This window comes from Nycticebus coucang, chromosome 5 (genome assembly GCF_027406575.1).
Source record: "Nycticebus coucang isolate mNycCou1 chromosome 5, mNycCou1.pri, whole genome shotgun sequence".
In the NCBI taxonomy this organism is placed as follows: Eukaryota; Metazoa; Chordata; class Mammalia; order Primates; family Lorisidae; genus Nycticebus; species Nycticebus coucang.
The window spans coordinates 132592591-132614735 of NC_069784.1; the positions used below are offsets into that span (position 1 = coordinate 132592591).

Sequence of the window (22145 nt, forward strand, 5' to 3'; positions counted from 1 at the left end):
AGTTGCAGGGAAAGCCCCGTCCAGAATTCTGGGCCCCCAGAACCTACCACCCCAGTCTCATTAGTACTGCTAAGTAACCAGAGAAGTCGAGTCCCGGCATCGTGCCAGAGTGTGAACCACATAACTCGGTTTCATGGCTCTGCTCTTTCTAGAATGTTCTCGTGTGTGGTGCACAATCTGGATAATGAAAGACTGCAATGCCCAGTAGCACGAAAGGCACTTTTCTCAGAGATAAGAAAAAGTGCTTAAGAAAAAGGGCTTGTGCTGTACGAAGTGGGCTAATCTTCTGACTCTTTGGCACTGTGCGGCTGGCTGCCAAAGGGCCAGGAGCAGAGTGAGTATTCCCAGGTCCAACTGGCCCCAAGAAGGAAATGACCTCCTTCTCATAGAGCTTCGGGAATGGAAAATTTGAGAGACTTCTTCCCCACAACCAGTCTTCAGGACAGGTAGAAAGGCCACCTTTCAAAAAACCTGTGAACTTATAATTAATTTTTTTTTTTTTTTGTAGAGACAGAGTCTCACTTTATGGCCCTCGGTAGAGTGCTGTGGCGTCACACAGCTCACAGCAACCTCCAACTCCTGGGCTTAAGTGATTCTCTTGCCTCAGCCTCCCGAGTAGCTGGGACTACAGGCGCCCGCCACAACGCCCGGCTATTTTTTGGTTGCAGTTTGACCGGGCCGGGTTTGAACCCGCCACCCTCGGTATATAGGGCAGGCGCCGCCCTATAATTAATTTTTTGAAGCAGCTGAAATATTTGCATTGACATCTAAATTTGTGAATTGTAGGGAGCCCAAAATATCTCATTTTCCTTTGCAAATGTTTTATGCCTCTGCCCAAAAATTCTGCTTTAAAAGTAACATTTTATTTTTGCTCATTACAAACTAATATATGTTGATTTAGAAACCTGGAAAGCATAAAGAAAATGAAAATAGATTTTAATTTATTAAAGGTATTTAATTAACCCCACCAACCAGAGATATCCATGGTTAACATTTTCATGTATCTGTGCAGTATTTTTTTCTCTAATATATTTTTACACAAATATTGGATCATAATGTATACTACTATTTGGAAAACAGACTTTTTTCCTCTTAATATGCTATCCACCATTCTTACTAGGTACTTCATCTTTAATATGAATATAATAGTCATCTTTAATATAATATAATAGTAAATTACATCATAATTTAACCAGTTGTCTCTTGTTGACATTGAAGTTGGTCCCAGGTTTAATAATAAAAAACAGTGTTGCAATCAGTACTTACGAAAATTTCCTTGCTCAAATTTCTAAAAGTGCTTTGGCTGGATGAAAGAATATAAAGATTTTAAAGTTTTGAGATATGCAGTCAACTTGTTCCTCTAAAGCAGTGGTTCTCAATCTGTGGGTCACGACCCCTTTAGGGGTCTAACGACCCTTTCACAGGGGTCACCTAAATACATCCTACATATCAGATATTTACATTATGATTCATAACAGTAGCAAAATTACAATTATGAAGTAGCAATGAAAATAATTTTATGGTTGGGGGGTCACCACAATATAAGGAACTATATTAAAGGGTCTTAGCTTTAGGAAGGTTGAGAACCACTGCTCTAAAGGTTGTAGTAATTTATATTTTCACCAAAAGGCATGAGCATGCCTATTCTCCTTAATACCATCACCAATACTAAATATCAACATTTAAATAAACCTTTGACCTCATTTGTATGGAATTAGGAGTTGAGTGTAAATCATAAACTTTTACAAATATATTTACTAATTCTTTTTCTTTCTTTCTTTGTTTGAGTTGACTATTCATCACTTTTGCCCATTTTCTTATTAACATATTTGTCTTTTTTCTATTTATTTGTAGTAGCTCTTTAAAGATATCCTTTGGTATATATGGAACAAATATTTTTCTACTTTAACATTTGCATTTTTATAGGTTTTTGACATACAAGTTTTCAAAGTTTTATGTAGTCACAACTGCCAATTCCTTCTTTATTCAGGCTGCTATAGGGACCGAGGGAAAACTTTCCCTTTGCCCTCTGGAGGCTCACTGAAAAATCAACTCACAAAAGGTAGATAAATTGGGAAAAGGGCCTATAAATTTATTAATGTGCACACAGGAGGGAACCACAGAATGATTACCCCAACACCTTTCCCTTGGGGTGCAGAAGCTTATATACTATCTTGAAGTTACAGAAAGAATGTGGGCCCAGAGCATGGCTGAAAAATTGTAAATCAAATACAGTGGCAAGACAGGTTATGGGAGAGAGAAAGAGAACGGGAGCTTGTTAGGCCCATAAGATTTCACAGGTAGCAGCCCTCAGAAAGCATGGATGGTAAATGCTGCTTTCCAGTCCTTGAATATATCAGATGCTCAGTTAATCTTTCCTGAATCCAGACAAGGGAAGGGCTGGCTGCTGCCCTGCAGATGCTCTGGAGACGCACATCTTCCCCACAGAAGACAGCTTTTCTATTTGGTGGTTCTCAGAACAGCCATCTCAAAATATGTCAAAGAATCTATTTTGGGATAAAATATTTTCACTTCCTTCACCGCCTTGCCATACATGATTATAAAGGGCTTCCCACCCCCCCCCCAACTCTTGTAAGTTTTATGTATTTTTTCTTGTCTTTGTACGCATTTCTTGTTTACATCTGATTATTCGATACATATTTGAGGTGTGGCTCTAACTTCAGATTTTTCTCTCCTAAATGGTGAGCTGTTTGCTCTAATTCCATGAATAGTCCATGCTTGTCCCATTGTTTGAAAGGTTGAAAGGTCATACGTATCAGATACTAAATCTTAGAAAATTGATGTGGATCTTCTGCTTTGTTTTGAGATTTGTTTTGTTCCCAGTCCACTTATTTCCCGTCATTATTTTACTTTTATGAATATTCTCACCTGTTTATTCCTCCAGATGAAGGTAAGAATGATTCTGTCAAGTTTGTCAAAATTTTCCCAGTCATATCGGAATTTTGATTGGCATTATAATAGGTCATAAAGTAATTGGGGAAGAACTTTACTGAATCTTCCCCTCCAGGACACAGAATGGCCCTCTGTGTTTTTCAAAACTTCCTTCAAGTCTCTCTATGGTTTTATAGCTTCCTAAATATGGGACCTAGCTACCATTTTTTGTTAAGTTTATTCTTAGAGTTTTGTGGTTGTTTTCTTCTGATGTAAATGAGATTTTACCCTCCTTATAGTTTCCAACTGATTATGCAAATATGATATATTAAAAAGCTTTTAAAGTTTGTATATGTGTTGATTTATACTAGTCACCTTATTGAAGATCTTTACTTACTTTACCCAATCTGTGTTGACTAGAGGCAAAAAAAAGACAGAGGACTATAATAGGTGGGCATTTCTAATAATTTTTTAAAGCATAGTATATTAATAAATAGCATCCATGCTTCTGTGCTGGAATCCTCGATTCTCTTTCCCAAGTGCTAAAGATAAAATCTTACTACAGTGCTGTGCAGAATGAGAGATAAGCTGCTCCTTGCCAATGCTGTCATTTTAATGTCACTCAGACTTCAATAAAAGCGTATCACATTTTCCAATTGATAACAGTGAGTTTGCCAGTGTCCAGCTTGTACCGTTGTTCTCATCTGCTCGTCTTATAATCACGCAAACATGGACAACCCCAGTTGATCTCTGCCACTGCGTGCTACTTAGTGGTTTCTGACAATGCAGAAACTGTGCCTGGGGAGTGAAAATGCATGCAGATATTCCTAGCTTTGATCTTTTTTTTTTGAGACAGAGCCTCAAGCTGTTGCCCTGGGTAGAGTGCCGTGGCATCACCACTCCCAGCAACCTCAATCTCCTGGGCTTAAGCAATTCTCCTGCCTCCGCCTCCCAAGTAGCTGGGATTACAGGCACCTGCCACAACAACCGGCTGTTTTTTTGTTTTGTTTGTTTTTTTGGTTGCAGCCGTCATTGTTGTTTGGTGGCCCCGGTCTGGATTTGAACCCTCCAGCTCTGTGTATGTGGCTGGCACCTTGGCCACTTGAGCCACAGGCACTGAGCCTCTAGCTTTGACTTTCAATAGAAGAACTGATTTCCAGATATGCAGCCCAGGAGGTTGGTGTGTGTGTTCAGAGGACTTTGACATAATTGGAGGGAAATTCAAACTTTGCAAGGACAAAGCCACTTTTCTTTTTTTTACATTCAAGGGCAAGGCTTTGGTATCCATGTGGGAAAAAATAGTATGAAAAAATATAATGTAGTCATTAATTTTCATTTTGCTATAAGCATGTATTGGATTAACACAGTTAAGCGAAGCAGGTCATAGCCACCAAGCACTTTTTGTTCTGTCTTAAATTGCACTAATTAGTGCTAGATATACATTGCCCTGCAGGATCTGTGCAGGCCTTCAAGCGTTTGATAGCTGTGAACATCAGAGCTTCTGACAGTTCAAGGTCTTTCTATGAATTGCAGTATCCCAGAATGATAGGAACCCAGATTGTTGTAGTTTAAATGTGCAGAAAGCGAGGCCTGCCTTCTCCACTGAGTCTAAAATCACATTCTTCACTAGTTCTGTGTTCCCATGTTCTGGAACTTCCATTTTCAAGAATATTTATGTTTATTTTTGCTTTGGAATTTTCTTTTTTTTAAGTTTTGGAATATTAAGCGGGTACAAATGTTTCGTTACATGAATACATTGTGTAACATTGAAGTCAGGGCTTTCAGGGTGCCCATCTCCAGAATAGTGTTCGTTACAACCGATAGGTAAGTTTTATCCCTGACTCTTCTCTCACCTCCCGACTTGTTGGTTTCCAATGTTCTTTATATATCTCTGAGCCCATAATTTAGCTCCAATTTACTAGTAAATATGTGTGTTGTTTTTCCATTCTGAGATACTTCGTTTAGGATAATCGTCTCCAGTTCCATCCATGTTGATTCAAAAGATATTATTTGATTCCTTTTAATGGCTGAGTAGTGCTTTATGGTATGTGTATGTGTATAGAACATGTGCACACGTGTGTATGTATTACCACAAATATACATACACCCCTACCCCACATTTTTTTACCTATTCATGAATCGATGGACACTGAGGTTGATTCTATAGCTTTGCAATTATAAATTGTGGTGGGATAAACACTCAAGTACAGGTGTCTTTTCTTATAAAATAACTTTTCCTTCAGGTAGACACCCCGTAATGAGATCACTGGATCAAACGGTAGGTCTACTTTTATTTCTTTGAGAAATCTCCATACCATTTTCCATACAGGTTGTATTTACTAATTTGCAGTTCCACCAAAAGTATATGTGTTCCCTTTTCTCTGCATGCATGTCAATATCTTTTTTTCTGACTTTTTAATAATGGCTAGTCTGATGGGGCAAGGTGGTATCTCATCATGGTTTTCATTTGCATGCCCCTAATGATGAGTGATGTTGGACATTTTTTCATAATGGCCATTTTTCTATCTTTTGAAAAAATTCTGTTCGTATCTTTTGTCCACTTTTGCAGGAGTTGTTTGTTTTTCTCTTGCCTATTTGAGTTCTTTGTAGAGTCTGGATATCAGCCGTCTGTCAGATGTACAGTTTGCAAATATTTTCTCCCATTCTGTAGGTTGCCTGTGTGTCGATTGTTCCCTTTGCTGTGCAGAAGCCTTTTAATTTAACTAAATCCCATTTTTCTTTTTTTTTTTTTTGGCCAGGGCTGGGTTTGAACCCACCACCTCCGGCATATGGGGCTGGCGCCCTCCTCCTTTGAGCCACAGGCGCCGCCCATAAATCCCATTTATCTATTTTTGTCGCTGCTGTATTTGCCTTTGGGGTCTTAGTCATAAATTCTTTGCTTACGCTGATGTCTAAAGTTTTTCCTAGTTTTCTTCTAGAATTTTATATGGTTTCATGCCTTACATGTAAGTCTTTCATCTATCTTAAATTAATTTTTTTACGTGTGGTGAGAGATAGGGGTTCTATTTCATTCTGGATATAGCTATTCCATTTTCTGAGCACCATTTGTTGACTAGGGTATCTTTTCCTGTGTAGATTTTGGTCTGTTTTATCAAAGATAAGTTGGTCACAGCTATATGGTTATCTTTCTGGGCTCCCTATCCTAATTTTCCTCTTAATTTCATCCTTGTCAAGGATCATTCAGCAGCAAGTTTAATTTCCATGACTTTGTGTAGTTTTGACAATGTCTCTTGGGATTGATTTCTAGTTTTATTCCACTGTGGTCTGAGAAGGTACATGGTATGATTTCAGTTTTTCTGAATTTGCTGAGAGTTGTTTTGTGGGCTAAGATATGACCCATCTTGGAAAATGTCTCATGTGCTCCTGTATATTCTGCAGATTTGGGATAGAATTTTCTGTAAGTATCTGTTATGTCCTTGTGTTCTAGAGTCACATTTAAGTCCAGGATTTCTGAACTGATTTTCTGCTCTAATCGTCTGTCCAGTTCTGTCAGTGGGGTGTTGAAGCCCTGGCAATTATGATGCTAATGTTTAATTCTATGCATGGGTCTAGCAGAATTTGTTTTATGAAACTGTAAGCTCCTGTGTTAGGTGCATATATATTTAGGATTATTATATCTTCTCAGTGAATTGCTCCCTTTCTCATTATATAACGACCACTTCTGTCCTTTTTTACCATCGGTCAGTTAAAGTCTATTTTACCTGATCTGAGAATAACTACACACGCTCACTTTGGGTTTCTAATTGCATGGAATATTGTTTTCCATTTCTTTACCTTGAGTCTGTGAGAGCCCTTGTGAGTCAGATGAGTTTCTTAGAGACAGCATACACTTGAGTTGTGTTTCCATTCAGCCAGTCTGTGTCATTTATTAAAAAGTGGAGCATTAAGACCATTCGCATGCAGTGTTAGAATTGATAAGTGGGATACTATTCTGTTCATCATGTTGAATGATACGTCTTTGTTTTGTTTTCCTCTTGTGCTTCTGTTTTATAAGAGCTGTGAGCTTTAACTTTAGGATGTTTTTACGCTCGTTGGTATCTATTGTTCTGGAAATGTAGAGTGCGATTTTAAGCATTTCCTGTAGTGACAAATTCCCTTAGCATTTGCTTGTCTAGGAAAGTCTTTATTTCACCTTTATTTATAAAACTTAGTGTTGCAGGAAACACAATTCTTGGCTGGTAGTTGTTCTGTTTAAGAAGACTAAAAATGGGCTTGGCACCTGTAGCTCATGCGGCTAAGGCACCAGCCACATACACCAGAGCTGGGTTCAAATCCAGCCTGAGCCTGCCAAACAACAATGACAACCACAACCAAAAAATAGCCAGGCGCCTGTAGTCCCGGCTACTTAGGAGGGAGGTTGCTGTGAGCTGTGATGCCACAGCACTGTACCCAGGGCCACATCTCCTCTGGTTTGTTAAGTCTCACAGAGAAGGCTGCTGTTAGCCTGATGGTCTTTCCTTTGTGGGTCAGTTGTTGCTCTCATCTTGAGCTTGTAGAATCTTCTTTTTCACTTTGACTTTGACCAGGTTGATGACAATGTGTTTTGGAGACATCTTATTTGCTGTGAATCTTCCCTGTGTTCAGTGACCATCTTGTCCCCATAGCCTGTCCTGCTTTGCTCATGAAAGCAGGACCACCCCAGTAGAAAAGACCTTGCTCCTCCACCCCCATGCCTCCAGCAAGGGCAGACAGGCAAATCACATTTATGCAGGAGGTGTCACTGGTCCCTCCAGAACAGTGGTTCTCAACTTGTGGATCGCGACCCATACGAACTATATTAAAGAGCCACAGCATTAGGAAGGTTCAGAGCCACAGCATTAGGAAGGTTCAGAACCACTGCTCTCGAGATTCCCATCTCAGCTGCATAAAGTAGGTTCCCTGCTGCCCGCTCCCACCCCCTGTCAGGCCCTTCCTGAGGGGTCCCTCTCCAAGTCTGTGCAGCTTGAAGTCATCCCACCCCATCTGAGAGTGAGCCTCTGGCCTCTTAAAAGGACCCACCCCACACCCTTCCCATTTTTGTGCATGTGGTATAGGCCTGATGCATTAACCCCTTCCATACCCTCTGCGTCCTCTCCTGTCACTGCCATCATGTCCCCCTCCTCTTAGGAACCCCCTGAGGATCTCCCCACCAGCTTCTCTCCTCCTGTGTCACACTGCTCATGCTGGGGGCATGATACAGCTGAGGTGAGAGCCATGGATAGCATGAGATCCATGGTCTATGCCCAAGTGTACCGGGAACCCTGCTCTGTAAGAAACCTGGTGAGTGTTCTTTGCTGCCAGGTTCCTAGCACCTTAGCGGTGCTAATGCTCACACAGCTTCCTAGAGGCAACTTCACAGTTCAGGTTCTCCTGAATGTGTTTGACCCAGGCTAAATGACTCGGCCACACCACACTCTCCATCTGCCTCTCTGTCCCTCCTTGCTGTTAAACACAGGGGTGTCCTGGACCCTCTCACCTTTGTCTAGCACAGTCTCCCCGGGTGAGCATCTCAGCATCATTGATGGATTTTTACATCCAGCCTGGGCCCTTCCTCTGATGTCCAGTTCATGAGCCACCTGGATGGCATCTCCCCACCCTCACCAAGCACTGCTCCCTCCTTTCCCCTCCCCAGTGCAGTATCACAGGAACAAATCTGGACCACGAGGCCCCCTACCTCAGTCAGACTCCAGTCACCCTGGCCACCTGCCCAGCTCTCATCCCCTGTGCCCAGTGGTCAGTGGCTTCCACTCTAAAGTTTCTGGAGTGGATCTCCTCTCCGTTGCCATGGCTGCCACCCCACTGCAAGCTAACACCATCTCCAGTTCTCCTGGAACTCCAACGCCTGCCTGGATCCACTCCTGCTTCCCACCCAGCCTGTCTGATCTTGCAGGATTTTACCTAACCACCCTCCTGATGGCATGGCTGCATGGCACAGGCCTGGCCCTGGCTTCGGTGTCAGTCTGTGCTCTCCAGAGAAACAGAATGTGCATGGGGAGAGGTGGAGCGGGCTCATTTTAAGAACTAGCCAGTGCAGTTGTGGGGCTGGCAAGTCTGGAATCTGCAGGGCAGGCAGGCTGGCTGGAAGGCCGGGAGAGTGGACGTCTCAGTCTTAGGTCTGAGTCCTGCAGGGCAGCAGGCTGGAAGGGTTTCTACACTGCAGTCTCGAGAATTCTTTCTACCTCGGGGAACCTCGGTATTTGCTCTTACAAGCGTCAGCTGATTGAGGATGCCCCCCCACCTTACAGACAGTCACCTGCTTTATTCAGAGTCTGCTGATTAAATGTTCATTACACCTAAAAAATACCTTCATGGCTACATCTAGAGTGGTAGTTGACCAAACAGCTGGGCACATAACTTAGCCAAGATGGCCTATAAAACCAACAATCACAGCTTCCTTTTACACTTTCGAAGGCCTCAAACGTTGCTATGAGGTTCTGCATGGGCTAGCCCTACCTCCTTCCTCGCTGAGGTCCCCGCTCACTCTGTCCCAGTCACACTGGCCTCCCTTCGATTCCATCTCCCTCCTGTCCTTCGGCCAGGACACAAGCCACTCCCTCTGCCTGAAATGCCTCGCTCTCAGCTCCCAGCTCCCAGGCAGCATGCACACTTGCACACATATGAGCATGCACACACCACCCCCACACACATGTGCACACACACATTGCCTAGGGAAGCCTCAGATTCTGTTTTAAATGCTGCTGCTTCTGGGAGACTTCCTTACTTCTTTAACTGAAAAATACACAGTGTACAACAATACACTTAGTTGTGAGATTCTGCATGTCTCCTCCACTCTATTGTAAACTCCTTGAAGACAAGGACCCGGTATCTTTGGCCCACAAGGTACCACCAAGACTCACAGGTGTCACGTGAGTGATTGGAAAAGGGCAAGCTGGGCATCATGTTTCTGCCATTCCTTATAGGGACCCTCTGCCTGCCACTGGGCCTGCCCTTGCCTGTGGCTGACCTCTCCACTCCTCTGAGATGGGTGGGAGACTGGGCAGAGGATGCTCCTGTCTGTGCCTACATGTGGCTCTGGATAAAACTCTGTCCATCTGAGCCTCCTCCCAGGCATTAGCGTCAGCCCTCAGAGACAAATGATTTCAGACAAAGTTAACACACGGAGGTTTTAATGGAAAGAGGAGGGCTGGGGGCCCTCGCCCCTTTAGGAGCCCTCACATGAATATTTTATACACAAGCATTCATAAAGACAAAGCTGCCGCCATTCACTAGATTAGGAAGAAAATATTCACATTTTTGTTCCAGTATAGACAGACCAGAATTTGATCTACTTTTTCTCCCTAACAGTTAAAATAACAGGAGTTGACTTGTCTAAAATCTAATCATTGTTAATATTTGCCTATGGGCTTGCAAGTTTACACTTATAAGCCAAGAGATCAGTTTGAATGACTCTTAAAATAACCATCTTCCTTCATGATAGATCGACCCTTTCATCGTTGGGAAGTTATATCCTAAATGCTACAGACAGCCAATAAAATGAGCCTTAGGAAAATGTAAGATTTGTTAGCCCCCCCAGCTGTGCGTCGGTACCATTAGCAGCTGTCCTCTGGCAAACACTTAGAACAGTTGTGGAGTATAAAGCAAATCACGTTTTCCCTGTGACTTCATCCTGGTGGAGAAAGATGCTTTATCTTCGTTCTGACCAAATTCCTATTCGTGGAGGCCCCCACTCTGGCAGGCTTTTCATCAGCTGGTTAATGGTCTATGAAACTTCAGTGCCCCAGGGAATGCCACTGTTCTGTCCTTTAGTAAGGAAAGAATCTTAATCACATCTTTTGTAAGCTGCAGTTTTTCCTTTTGCATTTTAAAAAAGCAGAGTCCAATTCCTTTATATGGTGACATATGGTTCAACAATTTGGTCCCTGAATTGGGAAAAGGAATAAATAAGGTAGGAGGGAAATGGGCCTGTCAGGGTGTGAGTGCTCTATTATTCCTACAGGAAGGAAAGATGACTTGTTTGAAATAGCAGCCACATGTTAGCCAATGACTGGCCCAAGGGCCCTGACCAGCCCAGGCCTTCTCTCCAGGGAAGCAGCTTAATCAATAGGTGAGTGGAGCTCACACACACACACACACACACACACATATGCGTGCGCGCACAGCCACCCCTCCAGGGTCTCAGGCTCCTTAAGTCTTTGCCAGGGGCCTGATGGAGAGGCTAATACCAGATTCGGGTGCTGTGATTATTTCAGCCCCTGTGCCAATAACTGCCAACAATCGAGGGCAGGGACCTCATGACAGAAAAGAATCATTTCAAGTTTTTTTCTTTCAAAACACTTGCATATAAAAATGTCCTTGAGAAATACTGACTCATAGAAACTTGCAGAACGGCTAGATTTCCCCCCAAATTTTAGTGTTCTTGACCCATTAGCTATAGCAGATGTTTATTATTCTTTTTCAACAGCTGTATTTGAAACACAGAAGCAGCCTCAGAAGCAGAAGCATAACTGTTGCCAACAACCTAAACAACAAGAAAAAGCCCAGTGAACACAAAACCACAGGAGAGCTAAGGGTCAGGGCAGGAGCTTTGCTTCGCCCTTTGTGATGGTAACACAGGCCACAGGTGGTGTGATCGCCACAGATGATGGAAAGACATCATGATCCACCATTGGCCGGCCGCTGGGGAGGGGAACCTGCAGACTTGGGGCCACATGTGCCTTCTGGATCCTTGAGTGCGGCCTTTTGACTGACTCCAAATTTTATAAGAATAAATCCTTTTAATAAAGGGAATTTTTCTGTGACATTTGGATCAGTTGAGGGGCTGCACTTGGGGAATTGGAGGGCCATGGTTGGTCGTGAGGCCAGAGGCTTCCCACTCTTGGTCCACAGAAGGACCTCTGGAGAGGGTCCACAGCATGAGAGAAGCCATGGGCCAGAGGAAGGCCTACCTGGTGGGCAGTTCTGTGGCATCTGAAGGGCCGTGTGGCCGACTGCCCACTGGGCCTGGAGTGAGGGGTACAGGTTTCTCTAGTCCTTGAGCGCCCACCACATTCTGGATCCTCTGCTGGGCCCCAGGAACAGACAAGTGGGTCAGGCAGGGTCACTGGCCCAGAGCAGCAGGGAGACACGGAACAGAATCCCATCTTAGGTGCTGGGTCTTCACTCCAGCCCGCGTTGGGTTCCTGCCGTGTCCACAGCAGCACACAACACAGAGCTGTTGTCTGGCTAAATAAATGGACCAAGTATAGTAAGAGCCCGAAGGAAGAAGTAAGCAACTCTGCTTGCAAAGTGTCTTCACAAAAGAAGCTCAAACTGGGCCTCTAAGGATGGGATTATCTGCTCAGACAGCGGGACGGGGAATCCCAAGCAGAGAGAACATGGTGAGAAAAAGCCTGGAAGCAGGAGACAGCGCCACCGGCTTGGGGAGCCCAGAGGCTGTGTGTGTTCTGAGCGCAGTCTCCACGGAAAATCCCACTGCAAGAAGAGAGAGCCAGGTTCTCAGATGACCTCGTGTGTCTCATAAGAGCTCCCATATTTCTTTGGCAGACTGTGACCCAGCTTCACCCCTGTAGTCCCAGATACTCAGGAGGCTGAGGCAGAAGAATTGCATGAGGCCAGGAGTTCAAGGCCAACCTGAACAATATAATGTGATGCACATCTCTTTATAGAAAAATAGAAGAAAGAAAACAGTCTCTGAGGGCTGTGAGGAAAACAGATCAGATCAGAACGGGTGGTAGGAAACCCGCCTTGCCCAAGAAACAGCCCAGCAGAACCCCTTTCAGGCCCCTATGGGTCCTCTACAACTTGTGGCACGGTATTTTGCTTGGAAATATAGGTTGACTTTTTTTAAGTGTTTTGTTTATTTGTTTGTTTGTTTAACGCTATGTTGCCCAGGCTGGACTGCAGTGGGTCAATCACAGTCACTGTAACCTCAAACTTGGGGCTTGAGCCTCCCATCTCCTGAGTGACTGGGACTACAGGCATGTACCACCAGCCACCATGCCTGGATAATTTTTTGTTTAATTTGTAGGGATAGGATCTTGCCATGTTACCCCATGGTCTCGAATTCCTGACTTCAAGTTATCATCCTGCCTCAGCCTCCCAAATGCTAGGATTACAGATGGGGGCCACAATCCCTGGCCTCCCTCCATCACTTAATGGTATAGCTACATCCTGAATCCAGGTCTTCTGATCCTTCTATTTCTTTTATTTTCCTTTTTTTTTTTTTAATTTGTTTTCTTTTTTTTTGAGACAAAGTCTCCCTGGGTAAAATGCCATGGTGTCATATCTTACAACCTCAAACTCTTGGGTTCAAGCAATCCTCTAAACTTAGTCTCCCAAGTAGCTGGGATTATAGGCCCTTGTCACAAAACCCAGCTAATTTTTCTATTTCTTTTTTATAAAAAATAGAAGAAAGAAATTTTTCTATTTTTTTCTAATTTTAGAAAGGGGGTATCTGGAGATAGGGTCTTGATCTTGCTCAGGCTGGTCTTGAACTCCTGAGCTCAAGCAATCAACCCACTGCAGCCTCTCAGAGTGCTAGGATTACAGGAGTGAACCACAGGGTCTGGTGTATTCCTTTTGTTTCTTATGTGTTTTTAAAAATTTGTTTTAATTGACAAATAATAATTTCACATATGCATGGGGTACATAGTGAAGTTTCAATACATATAATTTATTGTGATCAGATCGGGGTAGTTAGCATATCCATCATCTCAAACATTTCTTTCTTTATGCTTGGAAATGTTCAATATCCTCCTTTTAGCTATTTGCAGTTAATATATTCCATTTCATTTACATAAAGAGCTCTTCAAATATTTAGTCAAAGAGAGTTTTGGGTTTTGGTTTAATTCCTAAGCTTCAATTTATTATGTCTTTTGAATTGCAGCCTTCAGCTCATTTTGTATCAATGGTTTAATCTTTCAAAATATGTACTTTGGAACTACAAGATCAATAGAGTTTATCTTAAGGAGCGCTAGCAAATACTTTTTCAAGTCCTTGCTACTCAGATATAGGCTTTTTAAGTAATTTTGGTGTTGATAAGTTTGTCATCCTGCATTTTAAAATATTTGCCCTCACAATTCATTCTCTAAACTTTTCTGATTAAATTAACACAGATGTTTGATTGGGTTAGTATTTTTTTAAACCTATATCTGGCCTCATTTTTCTATCCAGGTTTGCAAGAACTAAATAGACACAGTAGACCTCACAGCTGTCATAAGGCTACGACAGCACCAAATTATTATTAGTTTAGGCCTCAGTGACTCCTGCAGAGATATGACCTTATCTTTGATGTATTCAAAGCCAGTGATTTCTACCCTGTTGCTTGGGGAAGTACACGGCCAGGACATCTCTTTGTTCTCTCCTTATTACAGATTCCAATGGGGGAAAGGCCTTCCTCTTCCCCAGATGCATAATTTCGGAGCTCAGCTCCTCTCCAGGTCCCTGCTCAATTTAGCACCGTTTCATAGGGCAGCCACCTGGGGTGCCAGGCAGGGCAGGGCACAAACCAGAAGTGGCTGTTCTGCTTGGCAAGCCCACCCAGAATGCCTGGGCCAGCTGCATAGCTGTCTGGTTATTCTAAGCGGCAGGTTGGGCCTTGGGAAGAGGAAAGGTGGAAGGGCTGCACCTTGCTCCTGCCCCACCCACCTGCCCTCCCTACGGTCTTCTCACCCTGAGTGTGCAACTTTAATTTCCCAAGGGTAGTACATGGCCGCAGCTCAACGTGTTCTCCCTACCACTGGGAGTGGTATTTTCACAAACACTAAAGGCTGGTGGCAGATTTTAGGCCTCTGACAGCCCCCTAAAGGAGACGGGGAGCAGAGCATACCTGCTGGAACCCCTGAGTCATGCCATCGGAGTTGGGTATTCTCTCAGTGAGTAAGAGCAGCCCTGTGGGGACAGAAGGAGACTGCAGTTCTCCAGACACCCTCAGCCCAGCTGTCCTAAATCACCAAGTGCTCATCGTGAAAACTCTGGGGTGCTGGGTGTTCTGTGATGTGACTCTGCACCTGAGCAAAGCTGGTATCATCCAAGCAAGTGTGTCTGAGTACATCATGAAGTGGCACCTGTGAGCGTGGACTGGGGAGTAGTTATCGGTACCCGACAGCAGGGTTTCAGACCTGGAATAAAATGCAGATTCTGATTCAGTGGTTAAGATGAGCTGAGAACCTGCTTGTCAGCCAAGCTATCGGACAATACAGATGCTGGTGGCCCTCGCCTGGAGCAAGGATTCCCAGAGTTGGTTGCAGAGTCCCATATCTGCAGAGCTTTCCAAAATCATGATGCCAGACTATCCCCCATACTATGAAACCAGACTCTCTGAGGGTGGGACCAAGATATCAGTAGTTCTGCAAGCTCAGGTAACTCTTGCCCAAGGCTGAGTTTGTGTGAGGGGCCTGAATAGATTGATGGGACTAATTCCTACCACTTTGGAAATTGACCAAAAGTACATTGCTCCTGTCTCTATCTGACAGGGTGTACTTTAAGCATATAAATATTAAAATGAAGTTGCCTTTAATGTTACCAGCTCTGAAGTTTCCCAGAACTGATTCAGCCACTAGGGCCTGCTCTGCCTGCATTTAACAGCCAGAGTCTCAGCCACTGCAAATTATTTTTGGCAGGCCTAATAGGGTGGGGGGTCAGGGGTTAGGCAAGAATAAAAGTGAAGTTTCATCTTTCAATAGAGCAGGGATTCTCAACCCTACTCACATTAGAATAAGCCCTGGACATTCTGGTTGAATGGATCTGGGACAGGGTCTGTGCCTTAGGGGAGTTTAAAAAACTCCCCAGGTGATTCTAATGTGAAATCAGCCACTGTAAGATAAAATGAAAATGTAAAAACGATACCTATTTGTATTTTCATTGACATTTTAAGAACTGGTTCTTAAAAGTAATAAAAGGTGCTGTTGAGATGAAAAAATGTAGAAATGATTTTTTAAATATATACTTAATGATATTTAAAAATATATTTAATGGCTGGGCACAGTGCCTCACACCTGTACTCGTAGCACTCTGGGAGGCCAAAGTGGATGGATCTCTTGAGTTCAGGAGTTCAAGACAAGCCTGAGCAAGAGCAAAACTCATTTCTACTAAAAATAGGAAAGTAAGCTGGGTTTGTGGTAGGTACCTATAGTCCAGCTACTTAGGAGGCTGAGGCAAGAGGATCACTTGAGCCTAAGAGACTGAGGTTGCCGTGAACTATGATGACACCATGACACACTGCTCAGGGTGACAGAGTGAGACTCAATAAATAAATAAATAAATAAATAAAATACATTTTTTAAAAAAGATTGATATTCTCCCCACCTCCATCCCATACCTTATATTTACTGAGAGGCCAATGGGCAAAGTGAGGAATCATGCAGCTGGATTTGGAACACACTGTCCAGGAGGGAAGTTAAGTAGGGCAGGGTGTTAATCAGGGCAAGGCCAGCTGCTGTAACAAATAAACCCAAACAGAGTTTGGTGCTCATGTAACTATGGGCCTTGAAGAAGAAAGAGAAGTAGCCCTCCTCAGGGCAGCCATTCTTGGCCCCCACCTGGCTTCCTCCAGGGGTGGGGGGCATCTCCTGAACCTACCGGGAGGGGTCTCAGGGGGCAGGCTCCAGGCTGGGCAGGACCTAGCCACGTGGCCACGCGCACCTGAGGGGGTGAAGGAAGCTCACAGCCGACTGCTGTGCAGGTGCACAGAGGATGCTTTGGGCCTGATGAGGCGGGCAGCATGACAGGATAAGCCCTGTGTGCAGACGCTGTGGCCCTGCTCCGAGAGCCCTGGTCTCTGTAACCCACAAAGGCTCCGTGGTTGTCTGAAGGCAGTGTGCTTTTTTCTTTCTTTTCTCCACAGATGTTGCAAACGGCACCAGTTCCGGGGGGTACCGCCCACCTCCCAGAACCAAGGAAGTCATCATCAACGGCCAGACTGTGAAACTTAAATATTGTTTCACCTGCAAGATTTTCCGGCCCCCGCGTGCCTCTCACTGCAGCCTTTGTGATAACTGCGTAGGTGAGTAGGAGCCTAAATGGCCACCGCCTGCCTCTGATGCTTGTGGGGGGAACGTCTGTGGCCAGAGCCTGGCGACCTCCCCGTGGACTGTGCTGAAGGGGATCCTCCAAGGACTTGAACGCTCAGTTAATGGTGAACATGTCGGTGCCTGTGCCTCCTGCCACTGACCGTTCACAGTTCTTGTCTTCATTCTTTTATACCTTGCACGCTCTGGGCCTTCTCCCCCAGCAGAGTCACCAGAGGAGGGGTCCTTCATCCTCTGGGCTGCCAGACGGCAGACACATGAAACACAACCTTTCTCCCCTAGGTCTGTGTGTTGGTCAAGGCCTGGCAGCACGTGCAGGGGTGTGCAGGGGCGGTTCTCCTCTCTCAACTCCTCACGTGGGCCTGAGGAGCTGGAGCCTTGAGGGGCAAGGCAAGGAGAGGCACAGAGGCTGGAGACTCCCTCATCTGTAGGCTGGAGTTGGGGGCTTTGCTCTTCCCAGAGACCACCCACACTCCCCCCTGCGCCCCCTGACTTTCTACAGGACAGACTGTGGAAACAGGGAGACAGAACTGAGGGCACAGAGATCCCCAGCTGTGAGACATGGCCCGACCATGGACCCCAGCACGGGATAAAACGGCGCCGTTCCAGCCCCTTGGCAGACACTTCCTGTCACTCCAGACTGAGAGCTGCTACCCCCGCCCACAACCACCTTCTTTCCTAGGCTGGTGCTCCTTAGAGACAAGGTTGGCAAAGAGATGGCAGAACACCCAAGTGACAGGGAGGGTACCGAGAAAAGGACAAAAGCTTTGCCACAGAAGGGATACCCAGGGACCAGGGACATTCCTGGGAGAATAAGCATAGAAACCTTCTGTTGCCTCAAACTCAAAAGGACAGAAACAAACTTTGTTTCCCTTGGTGACACATTATTGATTGACAACATTCTGCTTGAGTCTCAGAATTTGTAGCCTCCATTATTCTTGAGAAAAATAAAAATGTTATAAAGTACTTCCTGCTGTGCAAAGCAGACTTCCTTTTATTCGTCTTAAATTTACTTTATCCTAACTTTCACAATCCGCTGCTTGAGACGAAGCCCAGGTTTTCCCTGTCAGGCCTTGTCTTACTTTTATTAGCTTAGAAAAATTACTTCTAGCCTTTGCCTCCCCAGTGGAACACTATGGAATATACAGAAGGTGCAAAAAAATGTATACATATTTTAGGAAAGGAAAAAACTGTATGAAATTTATAGAACTCGTCATGTTTGGCCTCTGCAATTACAAGAGGTGCTCAATGTAACTTAGGTTCATCTTTTGTTCCCAGTATATATTACAATTTTAATACTGGTTATTCCTTTCTTAAAATGTGTATTTTTTTTTTTTGGCACCTTCTGTATTCAGTTTCTCCTGGGTAGTCCTTAAATTCTCTGGGCCTCAGTTTCCTCACCTCTGCAGTGGGACCGATAACAGTACCTACCTTGTGTGTGGTGGCGAGACTGATGTCAACTCGTATGAAGTGCCTGCCCAGAATAATGCCTGGCGTATAGCAAATGCTCTGTAATTGTTTGCTGCTATTACTGTCATTACTGCAGCTCCCTTGATATTTTTGATTGGCTTTTTCTGGGCAATGTCTTAATCTATTATAGCCTTCTGCAGATGTCATGACTGACACTTCACCTAGACCTGCACGTGAGGGCTCACCAGGGTTTCTACAAGGACACTTGAGAGCCTTTTTTTGATTTCTGATGACATCAGCCCCAGTAGCCATACCAAACCCATCTTGGGGACACTTTTTAAGCCAAAGCAGCATTCTGGTATCTTTAGGGGAATGATCTACATAGGACCTTTTCTTGGGTTGTAATTTTGACCTCCTGGCCTATAATATGATGGAATAGTATGACCCTTACACTTGTTCACATAAACTCCTCTGTTACTTTGCATGCCTTCTGGAGGGCTAACGATATTCTAGTTAGCATTCTGATAGGCAGGGAATGTTATCTACAAACATGGAAAGTTTACTAGTTACTTCTCTTTATTTATAAAAAAAACTTTAAGCATCTCTAGACAGCCTGATTTTTCCTTTCATTCATCCTCTATGCCCTGACTTTGAGCTAGATTTTTAATCATGATAAAAACTTTCTTCTCGGTGGCGCCCATAGCTCAGTGGGTAGGGCGCCAGTCACATACACCGAGGCTGGCGGGTTCAAACCCAGCCAGGGCCTGCTAAAATAACAATGACAACTGCAACAAAAAAGTAGCCGGGTGTTGTGGCGGGCGCCTGTAGTCCCAGCTACTTGGGACACTGAGGCAAGAGAATCGCTTAAGCCCAAGAGTTTGAGGTTGCTGTGAGCTGTGACGACACAGCACTCTACCAAGGGCAACATAGTGAGACTCTGTCTCAAAAAATTAAAATAAATAAATAAAAACTTTCCATCTCAATTGACTTATTTTAAAGTTCTGTTTGGATTAGGAATTTTAGACACTTCCTAAAAGTTCATACAATCACTTACCTTTGTTCCCTCCATTGCCCGCAAGTATATGTGCCCCTTAAAGAACACTGATGAATTATATATAAAATCCCCTTACCAAAATTACATATGCCTTTCTCCTGTGGACGGTAGTGTTCTGTCCTGGGGACTCTGCTGGCTGTGTAAGTGGGAGCCCTCGGTCTGTAAGAGCCAGGAGCCAGCCCGCAAGAAAGCGTAGTGTTGTTCTGTAAAGAGGGGACTCAAAACATCAAAGGGAAAGGAAAGGAAGTGAGAAAGCGTGCCGTGCGGGTGAGAGGAGACTGCCCAGTGGCCAGTAGGTGTTGCTCGGTGGCTCAGGCCAGCTCCGGAGGACAGTGAGATAAAGTATTAAGAGCATATGGTTGATTTAAAATAAAGCACCCATGTCACTCCTCCAAAGACCATACAGTTACTCACTCCTACACAGCTTTGGGTCTCCAGTTAAAAGTGACACTTGGGCCTTTGGCCCAGCAACGAGCAGAGCAGCGACTGGACTCTGCATTGGGGAAGACAGAGTGGAAGGCCGCGTGCTGTCTCCAGTGGAGAAGTGCAATTGTATTCACCACTGTTTGATTTTTACACAGAAAGTTTTTACTGAAAGAATTCTACTTTTTGCAGTAAGAGAAAAAGTACAATGATGTTCTGAAAGCCAAGGCTGGGAGCTGGGGATTCTGGCTCCTTGTAATGAACAGACTTAAGTTGGTTCTTCCCAGGCCAAGTGTGCAAGAAAATGCTGCTTTGCTAGTTGGGAGAGGAAAGGGGGAAATTGCAGCTTCCCAGGCAGTGGGAGGGAGTAATTTTCTTTGTTAAATAAGTTTGAAGTGAGAGCAAAGTCAGAGGGTCTCTGCGTTTTTAGTGGAGGACTGAGGGAAGAGCTTTCTTTCTTTCTTTTTTTTTCTTTTTTTTTGAGACAGAGTCTGACTATGTTGCTCTGGGTAGAGTGCTATGGCATCACAGCTCACAGCAACCTTAAACTCTTGGGCTCAAGCAATTCTCTTGCCTCAGCCTCCCTTGTAGCTGGGACTACAGCTATTTTTTTGTCTGTCTGGTGTTCGTTTAGCAGGCTGATTCTGGGTTTGAACCCACCAGCCCCAGTGCATGTGGCCAGCGCCCTAACTGCTGAGCTGCGGGCACCGAGCCGGAAGAGCTTTCCTGGGGAGCACACTGGGGCACAAATACAGACTGGTCAGCAGAGCCTGGTGTTTGGGGACCTGGCTCATAGGACACACAGACCCGGGCTGAATCATGGTCGGTCGGGTCGTTGAATGACACAGGAATCCGGGCAAGTTATGCAATGCTCCTAGCTGTTCTCGCATGTAATTTGGGGGGTCCTAGTGCTGCTTTGTGGGTTTTTTGCCAGCATGGCTAGCACCCTCTGTAGCACACATTCCAGACCAGGCACCATGGGGTCGCTGACCTTGTCAGGAACAGGACTCCTCCTGCCGCTGCCTTCAAGTATCTGATTGAAACAAGACTTGGCTTCACAAAGTAGAGGAATAGCCTTGTTATTCTGTGTCTGGGAGGATCTAAATGATCTGTAGTAATAGAAAGTAACACACTCTTTCACTCTGACTTTGTCTCAATTTGAAGCTTTCTCTGTCTCTCTCTAGTTCTCATCAAACATTGGTGATATCATCAAACAGTGGTGATGTCATCAAACAGTGGTGATATCATCAAACCGCTTCTGCACATTTGCAGTGGAGCATTTGAGGTTGTTTGTTCATCCAGGCAATCTTTGAGGTTTTAAAATACTTTTGAACAACAATGGCTGGGGCCGTGGAGCTACCTTGGCTCTCAGGTCCTCACCTCTCTCAGATGCTCAGTAAGAGCTGAAAGTCAAAACATGGGCTTGTGAGGTCCTCTCAAAATCACTGTGTAAGTTTCAAAGGCTCAAGTGTGTGCCCTCCATGTTTCCCTTACCTGTTGGGCCCTATAGGATAAGTCTGTCCTTTGGTGGGCCCTGTGACCAACAGCCAGCATTTCTCACTAGAATACAGCTGGAGCCTATAATAATAAGGGACTTACTTGAAATTAACTTAATCACACTCGGTGGACAAACTAATAAAGTTTGCTACATTCTAAGATGGAGCATTGCAAACATTTGCAAACCAGTTATACAAGAGTCTGCCCAATTTTGTTTGGATGAAGGCAGCATAGCCTAGAGGCTGAGAAGTGGCCTCCGGAGGCAGCTGCAACCCCTTGTCTGGGCACCTGTGATATCAAATCTGGACAGGCCCCAAGGACAAAGGAAAAAGCATATGAAGTCCCTGAGCTGTGCTGGCCTCTGTCTTCAAACAAGGTGTGCCCTTGGTCCTGATGTTCCCTCTGTCATTTCCGATGTGGGCGCCACAAAGACCTTCCAGCCGCCCTCTGCAGGGACTCTGTGTCTAGGACACTGTGTTTCCTGGGGCTTTACTACTCTCTGTAAACCCTGATAAGTTCCCTTTCTCATTCCCCTGCCTCTCGCTTGCTGTGCCCTCTCTCTCGTAGGCACCCAGCACCCTGCACCCTGCCTCTGCCCCTCACTGTGCCCTGTGTGTGGGTTTCTGAGCCTCTCTGCCCCTCACTGCGCCCTGTGTGTGGGTTTCTGAGCCTCTCTGCCCCTCACTGCGCCCTGTGTGTGGGTTTCTGAGCCTCTCTGCCCCTCACTGCGCCCTGTGCGTGGGTTTCTGAGCCTCTCTGCCCCTCACTGCGTGGGTTTCTGAGCCTCTCTGCCCCTCACTGCGCCCTGTGTGGTGCTGTGACTGTGCCTCAGAGGCCAGCAACTGCTTCCCAGGTGTACTCAGGTCAGGATGTTTGACACT

The 22145-nt window shown here is 44.9% G+C and overlaps 1 protein-coding gene across 2 annotated transcripts in view; it reads left to right on the forward strand.

The window, feature by feature from the left end:
• The window catches only part of ZDHHC14 (zinc finger DHHC-type palmitoyltransferase 14), a 262390-nt gene that overhangs the window by 170585 nt on the left and 69660 nt on the right, over window positions 1-22145 (forward strand). For both annotated transcript variants that reach the window (XM_053591335.1, XM_053591336.1), the window contains exon 3: window positions 16697-16855. In XM_053591335.1, coding sequence (XP_053447310.1) covers window positions 16697-16855 — 159 coding nt within the window. The remainder of the gene's footprint in view (window positions 1-16696; window positions 16856-22145) is intronic.